The following is an 11,502-nucleotide window of genomic DNA, read 5'->3' on the forward strand; positions in this document are numbered from 1 at the left end:
TGCCATGGGGACACAAACACACAAAGCTGCATGCTGAGGGCCACAATGGGCCACATTACTGCGCTCTGAGTCATCCCCCTCCTCTTTTTTTGTCTGTCCCCTCTCCTCTCTTCTTTTCCCCATTTTCCTCTCCCCATGTGTTGCCTGGCTTTAGCACTGAAGTGAAAGAGCAGAAGAAAGAAAAAGCCAGAGGCTAAACACTGAACTCCAGTCATATGATAAAAGTGTGGCCACACATTTATAGAAATGAGTTGGTGTTGCTTCTGCTCTTACAAAGCCTGTTTTTCATAGAAAATGAATAAAACAAATCAAGAATCCGCTTAAACATACTACCGTAATTGTCGGGCTATAAGCCGCTACTTTTTGCACAAGCTTTGAACCCTGCGGCTTTTAGTCAGGTGCGGCTTTTCTATGGATTGTCCATGATTTTTGTGATATCGTAAGACGATTTGTTTTGTTTGTTCTGCTGTTGTACGGCACTACGTTGCCTGGCGGAAGGATCGGGGTTCAAGAGTGGTATGTTGGTCACATGTCCATCCGCCAGGCAACATAGTGCCGTACAAGTAGCGCGAAAAACAAACTTCAAAGTAGCGCTACGCGTTCAGCGGGAGTCGTGGATGACCAGCGGCGATAAACTTGTGAAAAGCAAGTTATGCTCAACACCACCAGTGGATTCTGACAGCGTGGAAAAGTGTGAAAACATCCACGATCACCAACGGATTTCGAAGGGCTGGACTGCTGCATGATGAAGAGGAGGACACCGCCACGGCCCTTCAGAGGGTGTTCGACTCTGACACTGACAATGAGGATTTCTTTGGTTTTGAAAGTGACAACGAAGGAAAGAAGCTGAGAGTGAATGATGAAGCCATCCTGAGCCTGTTCGTTTCCGACACTGGAGAAGAGGACTTTGGTGGTTTTAGTGCGCAGGAAGATGGTGGTGAATGACTGACTTTTCTTCTTGTTAAAGCCGTGTCACTGCACCTGAGCCTAAAAGGTAGTCCGAATCTATTTTTCTGGTGTGCTGTAGGTTACTGTTATGTACTACATTTGTTACTCATTTATGAAGCACAGCACATGTGCAAATATGTACCCATAACTTGTTTTTCAAAATATTAATAAAAGGGGTGTGTCTCCAAACAGCCATCTCTTTCCTGACAATTCGCTTTGTGCATATTCTCTTACATATGATAAGTCAACACTGAAACACCTGCGGCTTTTGGTCAGGTGCGGCTAATGTATGTACAAAACAGGATTTTCCCCTGATTTTAGCTTGTGCGGCTAATATTCAGGTGCGCTTTGTAGTCCAGGAAATACGGTAAACCTTATTTGCTCTGCCCACATGCCTGTATGCACACTCTTGTCACATGACACGTGCAATGGGTCAGTGAGCTATTCTGCATCCTACACGACTGCAATGACATCTATGATACACAAATTCATAAATCTATGATTATCCTGATTATTATTATTTCAAACAGTTCTTATACCACTATAGTACTCGTGTGTGCATGAAAAGGACAAAGGCCTGTAACTGATCGTTAATGTTTGCTACGATCGGTAAAATATCCATTTAATGATTGAGGTGTGATCATTATACAAGGCACAGATAAAGCATTTGGTGTATATATTCTCTATATATCTCATGTTGAGAGCTGTGTGCTTCTTACACTGACACTAACCCCAAATTCCCGTCAGTACTGATGTCATGTGTTTACCTACTGAGGCAGGACTTAACCCAAACATCATGGTTGGGTTAAATTAGACTCTTCCATAAAGTAAACCATGTTAAAGGCTTCTCTTTCATTTTCAGGGTTACCAGAAGGCCATTTAATATATGATTTATTACCTGAAATTGAATTACAACAGAAAAGGAAGAACATGTGTTTGTGAAACTTCACAAATTCATGTTCCAGTAGACAGGAAGTTTTCTTTTGAAACAGCACTGGCAGTAGAACTTTGTTGTGTTTTATTGCTTTACAATGACATGATATGTTAACCTTTTATATATCGTCTTATGTTTTATTGTGAAGCACTTTGTGATTTTTATACAAATGCATTTTATTTACTTTTAGAGACAGGGCTCATTACTGAGAACAAAAAGAAACTATATTCCTAATAATCAGAAAATTGTTTCCCTTATTCTTAAGAGGGTTGTAGGGGTGCTGGTGTCCATCACCCTGGACAGGTCCCTAATCTGACCGAGGGCTAACATCAGAGAGACAGAAAACCATTTGCACTCACAATCACACCAACACATCTGAAATAGTTTCCCCTCCCCCCCGTCCAAGAGATTCAAGGGATTTGATTTGGCCATTATCTATTCTTTCATGTGAACAATCTCAACAGCAAATCAGGTTTCAAACACACGAAAGAAAAAAAAAAAAAAATCTCCTTCTTTCATCCCACCTCTCATCTTCTCTCTCTGATAACTATCCTCCTCACTGCACTGCAGGCAGAAGCGTGTGCTTTGAATAATCAAATGCTCCTGTGCAGGCTAAGCTTCCCCTACACCAGCAACAGCTAGGAGACACCAGGCACAGTCAGTCATGCAAAGCTGTTCCGCTATTACGCAAATCAAGGGGGGTGAGAGCGATGGGTTTAGGTAAGGTGAATATATATACACATACATACACATATACACACACATACACATGTGTATGTGGAGGTAAACCCCTTTGAAAACACTAGCTCCTTTATAGTAATAAAGGTTTAGCTGACGTTGGTCACAGTGAGATCAGAGCATTTGGCTAAGGCTGCTTAAACTGGTGAGCTGCTGCATTATTTTCACTCAATCATTAAATGTCGTAAGGCAGGGTTTGTTCTTTCACCTGCACGTCCACCTGCCAGTGTCTTGCTAATTGACAGGCATTTATTCACAGACCAACAAAGGTTTGTTCTGATAAGCAGAGTGTATTTGCCCAGGAGCTCAGACACATACGGGAGGCTTTTTAATAATCTAAGCAGCAAGCTAAAACCCACACAACATTAGATCACTACAGTGAATGAAAGTGTAACTGTAGGGTGGCCACTGCTTTCACCTTCAACAACGCTCAACAAGGAACTGTGCCATTTCATATGAGTATTATGGCCTTGTTTGTCACACTGGGCCTTTATCTGGAAAATCAGGGCCAGCTGTTGAGTTACTTTACACTGGTGTGTGCGTCTCTGTGTGTTATACTTGTATAAGTAAGTGAGGTAAACAGGAGGTGGTGTGTACGATCCCATTCCCAGGGCCAAACTTCTTCTCCAGGGAGGGAGATAAAGCAGCAGCCCCTTCCAAAACGGAGATGGAAACAATGGCCAGGGCTGGGGCTCTCAGTCGCAGCTGTATGCGTGTATATTTTTTTGTGTGTGACACACAAAGCGTGCATGTGTGTGGCTCCATATACTTCTGTTTTTAAGGAATGGACTGGTACTTCAATGGCAGTTTTCTACTCAGTTTAAGCACTCAAAGCCATTTCTACTACAAGGTTTGTTCAACCAATCTCAAACACATTCATGCACTGCTTTTATATATAGCACTTTAACAGTAATTCCAACAAATCTAAAAGATTTCACAGCAGCGCGACTCCTTGCAAACACTGCTGGATCCCACATTGTTCAGTGCGTGTTAAGTGTGTCACCGCGGATTAGATCACAGACGTGTTTAACAATCCGGTAATGTGACACAGTTGACGCTGACGGGGCTCGACAGGTTCTCGCTTGTGTTCGCATGCTGACTCTCACACACTGTTACACACCCAGTGACGTCAAGCCAGATTGTACTGCATCTACTTAATGACGAAATTCAACAGATTGTCAATTGTCTTCGTTGGAAGAAAAGACACGTTTAACTACTGCGGCACGCCTTTTGTCAAACTAGCTGAATGAGGCCGCCATGGGGGGGGGGGGGGGGGGGGTAACAAGGACATTTGACTTATTTCCTAGAAAGTATTAATGTTCAAACCACTATTCTCTTATTGCAGACAAAGCAGAATGTTTCGTCTGCAACAGAGAAAACAAATAAAAATAAAAAATAAAAAAACATGACAAAACAAAAACCCTGATACAAAGATCAGCCTGCAGGAAGAGGTAGTGGCAGAAGGTAGAACCAAAGAGATTACAGTGAATGAATGGTGGATGGGATGCAGTGGGAAGGAGGAGGCTGAAGATAAGGCAGGGAGTGAAGATGAGTGGATAAGAGAGGAAATACAAGATCAAAAGGCAAAGAGGGAAGAAGTCCAGGAGGTTGGTACCCTGAAGACAGTTAGCAGAAACAGCTGTTGTTACAAAAGGAAAGGAGTTCTGTCTATAATTTTAAAAAGATGGCAGAAACCTGCACGGAAAAGGGAAAGTAAATCATGAAAGATCAGAAAGGAAAGTGGTTGAGGCCTGTCCAACAAGACCAAATGCATGAGTGCCGCCACAGCATATGGCTGAATGAAGACAGACTTCTGATTTCCAGGCCACATTATCAGGTCGTCCTCCATCAGGAGTAGAGGGGTTGCACTACATAGGATCTTAGATTCATAGCACTGTTTGGAAAAGTTTAGAAACAACATAGTGCTTGTGACTAAAGGCAGCATTGTGTTGCTGGCTGAGGTTAATGCTCCGATCTGGAGACTCGAAAAAGCAACAGAATTGTAATTAAGATGGGGTGTTGTGTTGGAAGCGCAGCGTGCTTCTCCAGTCAGAAGTGAATGGAAAAATGTGTCAATGGAACACAAGGAGGGATCCTGTGAATAAACAGAGTCTATGACTCACCCTTTCTGGGATGGGAGAGATGACCGTAGGTGGGGGTGGCGGTGTGGATACCAAACTACCTTCACTACCTCCCAAATCACACCACTGTAGGCATTCATGCAGTCCACCTCATGTCTTGCACTGGTGGTGTTGGCCAAGCCAAGACAAACCACCCATTGTCCAACTTTCCCACCTAAAGCTGCAGCTCCAAACGGGACAGGAATTTTTTTGCTTAGGGGATTTCAGGGATTTCTAATTGTGTGCGCATGCGCGTGCGTGTGCGTGTGCATGTAAGAGAGAGAAAGACTCAACTAATAAGGTCTGACAAGGCTACATGACCCTTTTGTTTCGGTTACATTTGCACATTTTTCCCTCTCTTTTATATAAAAATAAACAGTAAACATCACGCACAGACGAGAAATAACACATTACAATGCACACACCATCTAATCCCCCTCGATCAGAGATTTGTGTTGATTTTCATATAAACTTGAGGCTGAAACACCAGCAGTTACTGTACAACACGCTGTCCCTTACGCTGACATTTGAACAGCAGAGTTTCTTTCACGACTACTACATCTTTACAACTTTTACAAGAAAGGAGCAGCTTGCTGAGGTTGGAGCCTTGGTCAAAAAGAAAGGTGGGAACATCCTCATGCATTACCTTTTATCTTTTAAGGAGTAAACTGAGGAAGAAATGGACAATCCAGCCGAAACGCAGGAAAGCCCCACGCAGGACAAACTAAGCAGAGGTGCAGTTATATTACAATTGACATGACACATCACTACCATATGTAAATAAAGCAAACCATGCTTATCAAGCTTGGGTAATAAGCTCGAAATCAACCAATGCCCTGCTGAAAGAATTATATGTCCCATTTACAGCAGGGAAAATATTTAAAGTATAACACCTTCTAGGGCTGCACCTTTTTACCAAATCATTTGGAGGATGCTTATGCATCTTCCCAACATTTGGCATCTTTCAGCCAAGACAGCCTGACCAAAGATGTTGAAAACAACAAGACTGAAGCAAAGCAAAAAATAAAGCCAAGCTGTTTCTTTTTTTTTTTCTAAAGTTTATGCTGTGGCGCAAGAACCACAAAGTGGTACCCAAAATGTGTATTTATCATTCTGCTGTGGAAACAACATTCCTCTCTCTGTCAGAAAAAGCAGACACGATTCCTTGTTGCCAGTCGCCATATTAGAAAAGCTCTCTGGAAATGTAGCTCTGATAAATTATTTTCATAATTTATTTATTTCACACAGGCCCTGCAGAACACCTCATTTGCAGCTCCTCTGCCTTGCTAGCCTCTTCAGTAATTCAATTTTATTTATGTAGCACCAAATCACAACAGCAGTCACCTCAAAGCGCTTTATATTGTAAGGTCAAGGCCCTACAATAATACGGAGAAAAGCCCAACAATCAAACCCCCTTGGAACGAGGACTGGGTGACAGTGGGATGGAAAAAGCTCCCTTTTAACAGGAAGAAACCTCCAGCAGAACCAGGCTCAGTTAAGGGCAATTAACTTAATCAACCAAATATACCATATAAGCAAATTATGCTCGTGACTCCCACCTCACTACTTCCTGTCTCACATCTGGCTGCTTCCCCAGCTTGTCATTGTGGAGTTAGAGAAAAAGTACATGCAAGGGGAAACACGCATGAAGAATCCCATAGAAATGGACACAGGTGCCACCTAGTTCACACAGAAAAATAAATGATGTTTCAGCCTTGCTACAAGCACGCTTGAAATGACAAACTCTCAGCTTGCAGTAGGGCTGCCACGATTAGTCGACTAGTCACGATTATGTCGACTATTAAAATCGTCGACGACTAATTTAATAGTCGACGCATCGTTTGAAGCTTTGTAAGATCACAAAGGACGCAGGAATGAGTAGTAGGATTTAAGAGTGTAATAACGGACTGAAACAGAAGATGGCAGCACTGCATGTACAAGGATGCCAGCTGCCGTTAAACCCCGAAGAAGATGAAGCTGTGTCCCAGAATTCATAGCGCAGCTGTCAACAATGGCGGCAGCTAGTTAGTTTTAACTTTACTCTTATTATTCTTTCTGGGTCACAAAATAAACGTTTAACATATTTTCAGGCGAGAATGTAGCTGTGTAAACCTCAAATATCTGCTCAGTTTATCAAGACACCACATATTTTCAAAAGCGCGCCGACGTTTTCGGAGACGTCTGTTACCCACTAGCTCGTTAGCTAGGCGGGGGCAAGGCTAACTAGAGCCGTGAGAACACCGGACTCCCGGCAAATCGTTTTCAAACCCACCGCCGTCTTTCGCTAGTCAGGTTAAACATATATATAAGTCACTTAGATAACTTAAAAATGTTATTGTTTGGCTTTCTTTAGTATTTTATTTGTTCCTGAGTAAATCGGTTTGGCTGAGATTAAAGTTATAGTTTTTGCACAGCTAAAACTGTCAAGCAGACAGCTGATTATCAGAAGTGTGAGACGCTGGAGAATATACTCCGGTGTCCTGTTATATTTTAGAAAGCAAGGAGTTTATTAAACTTCACCGAAACAATCTGCAAATTTCATTAAAAATTAATAAACTACCATCTTGTCTTTATTTTTAGTTAGCACAAACACTTCAAGCTGTAAGCTAATGATAGTTATATAAGACCAGATGCTGCTGGTGCAATAAGCTGTACGTCCAATGGATGATGATCTGATTAGTCGACTAATCGCAAAAATAATCGGTGACTAGTCGACTATCAAAATAATCGTTTGCTTGCAGTACGTTCTTTTACTGGCATTCTGTTCTGAACTCATTTTAACTGTCCTACACCAAGATAATCTGTGCAACTGACTAATTAGCTAGAGGAGCAACTAAACAGTTTTAACAACAGAAAACTGTTAATGACTCCAAGGAAAGATGTACCGTGAAACAGCTGCAGGGGGTTTTTAAAATTACGGAACCTGGAAACAGTTTGGAAATTGGAAAAAGCAGGACAAAGAAGAAGAAATACCTGAGGGCTACACTGAGTGTGAAAACAGCAAATAGCAGAGTAAAGGAAACAGCCTCTCTTTACATTACTCAACACATCTTTTGCCATCAAATGGCTCTTTAGTTGGACTAACACTGTGTCTGATACAAATAAAGCATCAGATGCAGATGCACTGCTGAATTATCTGTGTCTCCGAATTATACCAAGAGCATGGCGGTGAGCCACTCATATGACCAAGGAGAACAAAGACTGTTGTGCACAGGAACAGATTAGCAAAGAGGGTAAACTGGCTGGAGAGAGTTACCACTGCTTCCTGGAACATTTTCAGTAATGGAGAGTTTTACAGAACGGCTCTGAGCAGGCTGTGGAAATCTGCTAATCACCCAACAGCCTAGCTGGCAAATAAAAAACACAAACTGCTCAAATTGCCACCTTAAGTGAACGGATAATGTTATTTCCTGTATGCGTGTGGATACACACTAAAATGAAAACCGTTCTCTGGAACTACACTATACGGTTGAATAAATCAGCACAATTCAGCACAGTTCTCAATTTTTAAAAAAAGATGTAATATCTCCCATAACACTTGTTGCTTCCTGTTATAAAGAGGATGTCACTGCCCTCCCCCCCAAAAAAAGTCATTTCTCTGCACGTGTGTTTTTTGAGGTTTTCTCTTTCAGTTAAAAGGGTGTTTTGGGGGTTTTGTGCAAGAAATCTACAATTTTCCTACTGAACATGTAAAACCTGAGAAGGCTACAAGTCCTTTAAAAGATGTGCTTTAAAAAAAACACACATTAAGGTCATTAAGGTGAAAACAGTGCGTGCAAAGTAAGACAAAAACAAGTGTTGATGATCACTGACAGCAGAAGATAAAAAAGATCACTGAAGCGTACGGCACAGAACTAAAATTGGCCAAATGTGTTCGTATGCCATGACATGCAAAACTTCCGATGCTGCGCCATGGAGAAGTGAAAGCAACGTTGACCATTACAACCCTAGGTCACAGTAAATGGGCGAAGCTCGTCTAATTATATATGTATAAATGTAGATGCCACTAACCTGCACTAAATCAGCCTTTTTACGCAATGGGAAAGAAACTAATTGATAAAAGTGACAAATATCAACCTCTTTGTATTCGCATACACGCTGAATAAGGGAAGACTAAACAGGGAAAACAGGGAAAGGGAAACAGGGAAAAATGCTAATCGCTGTCCTCGGACCTGTTTATTCTAGAAACTTCTGCCACTTTCATTACAATTTGATAACAATGGAGTGCGCGCAAAGAGTTTGTTGCAAGATCAGCACACACACAGGCTGAAAGTGAAAGGTGTAACAAAAACTGTTCACCTGACAGGTATGAAAACTACACATGCCACGAAGGGCTTGCACCTAAAACGGTTTCCATCTGGAGAAAACACAAACACCCACCCGCTTCTTACCTTGGTGTCAACAATGGAGCAGGCCATTTGTTTCACATAGGCCAGGTCAGCAGCCTGGGGCATGAGGACAGATTCTCTGGTCAGACCAATCTGGATGATGAAGGACACCCCTGCTGGAGTTTGGGGCATCGTGGGCATTACGGGGATCACGGGCATCACAGCCCCAGCACCACCACCATGCCCTGGAGTCAGCTCCATCACAGGAAAGCCACCCGGTGTGGGCAAAGAGTGTATGGCGATGGGGGTCCCCTGCTGGATCAAAGCTGAGCTTGATGGTAAGGTGCCACCTGGGGGGAAGAAGACCTGAGCCATCGCCGCCCCCGAGGGCATACAAGGGCTAGCATTAGCCATTCAGAGTCCGCTGGCTCTCACAAACACGCAGGTGCAGTCTGAAGTTTTCGGAAAAGCAACACTCATTCAAGCGGAGGGCTACACACGCTGAAACATGGATACACACACACACGCACACGCACGCACGCTGAGTGGACGGCTCCGCTTTCCTCCGAGTCCCGCGTCAAACCCGCTTCCTTCCAGCAGCTCAAGGAAGAAAATCTTTATCCAGGAAGGAGCACTTCTTTTCTCCAGGCTTCGCTTATTGTTCAGGCATGGCAGGCGTGAGCGGTGTGTGCCTGTGTGTGTGTGAGAGAGAGAAACACTCACAAAGTAAAGAGTCTGAGAACACGACACCTCCAGCCTTCTCTCCTCCACCCCTCCTTCACTTCTCGCATCCAAAAGGCGCTGCTCTGCAGAGGAGAAAGTCCAAACTTGGTTGTGAAACTCTCCGCCGCGGGCAGAGAGAGAGAGAAAGAAAACAACAACAATGCCCAAACTTTGTTGTGCTCTTCTCCAGGCTCACTTACAAAATGGCCTCCTTTAAACAGGAAACAGTGAGAATGAAGGGGAGCTAGAGACCGCACTCCTTTTTACGAGACCTTGCCCTGTTTCAGTTTCAACCCCTGTTCGGTCTTTTTTGTGAAAAAGAAGAGAGCGAAAAGCGCTGTCTGAGGGTACCTCCCTCTACCCTCCCTCCTGCCTTCGCATCTTACGCTAAACAAGGAGGAAGTGAAATGACGGACACATCTTGAAGCCAATAGGCATTCAGAAAGTCCTGACTCCCAAACCTCCCCCTCCTCCCTTTCCTCTTCTGGCTCCCTTCCTTAGTTTAGGGACATTTGTCTTGTTTGGTCCCTCCTGTAGCCGGAGACAGCATAGATACATGGCCCAGGGCGCTGCTTCACGCATAAAACCCCTCCCACCGCTTCCTCGTCCTTCCTTTAAGTTCACAAGCCACCTTCTGTCTTTCCTAAAATTGCCTTATTTTTCCTCTGTATTTTGTTTTTGGGGGGGAGACACGCCTCTCATAAACTGCAGAAAAAGGACCGCACCTATGGAAGGTTCTTTCCATGCTCCAGGTTTCATGAAAATTGAGAAGTTTCATGGACTGAGAGTGGTGACTTGGGTGGGTTTGGACAATGACACTCTGTATGCAGCAGATTAAAAGGAAAAAAAACGTTTGGTTAATGAAGTCATCAGCGTGACTGTGACTCCTCACTGGTAATCTAATCATTTAACACAGTAAGAATGCTTGTGAAATTTGTGGTTTCCTAGTTGAAGTTCTAATAAACCGCTCTGATTGGTTAAGCAAAAAAACAGTGTGTGCAGTTTATCTCAGTGCCACTGTCGCGCTTATATCTGTGAAGGCATCTCCCGATGTTCATTTCATACAAATTAAATAAGGCGAGTTAGACTTGAATGAAACAAGACAGAAAACAAAACGCTTGAATTGATTCGATTTGCCACCACAAGGGGGCAGTGTTGGATAAAATCGGATCTTACAGACCCTGTGTGATTTGGATATAAAATGTTTGATTCCCAAGCATTAGTTAAGCTGCAGGTTACATCTTAGGTTATAAATGACATGGGGACATGGGGGGAAATTGATAATCAGGTGTTTGATGATGTTAAAGGATGTTCCTTAAAAGGCAATTGCTCCCCAGTGAATTGCCACCTCCTCTCTGATGAGGGGGAACTGTGATGTTGTTTAAATCCTCTTTTTTTTCACTTTCTAAAAGGATTATTTTAAACATATGGGACAGGAAGTGTGAACTGCGAGAAGAAGTTTTAGAACCACTGAATGAAGGCATGAAACTAAACCACCATGTACCAGAACATGCTATAGCCCACAATGAGTATGCGTTAAATACATATGTGCATGTTTGCATGTTTGCATGTTAGCCAAACAATAAAGACTTACTATTTATTTTATACACACCATCCACTTCATTACATACATACACACCTGCTCAAATACTTTTAAGCAAATAACCAGCAAAATCACAAGACAACAACTCAGTACACTTAGGGTTATGGT

At 42.9% G+C, this 11,502-nt stretch overlaps 1 protein-coding gene across 1 annotated transcript in view; it reads right to left on the reverse strand.

Moving 5' to 3' along the window:
* prkd2 (protein kinase D2) overlaps positions 1–10,084 on the reverse strand; it is a 30,896-nt gene extending 20,812 nt beyond the window's left edge. The window contains exon 1 of the mRNA XM_085370466.1: positions 9,132–10,084. Within this exon, the coding sequence (XP_085226592.1) occupies positions 9,132–9,482 (351 nt within the window). The 5' untranslated portion in view covers positions 9,483–10,084. The remainder of the gene's footprint in view (positions 1–9,131) is intronic.
* Between the last annotated feature and the right edge of the window lie 1,418 nt (positions 10,085–11,502).

This window comes from Diplotaxodon limnothrissa, linkage group LG14 (assembly GCF_057381915.1).
Source record: "Diplotaxodon limnothrissa isolate DT_005_m linkage group LG14, D_limnothrissa_male_GT1.1, whole genome shotgun sequence".
Lineage (NCBI taxonomy): Eukaryota > Metazoa > Chordata > Actinopteri > Cichliformes > Cichlidae > Diplotaxodon > Diplotaxodon limnothrissa.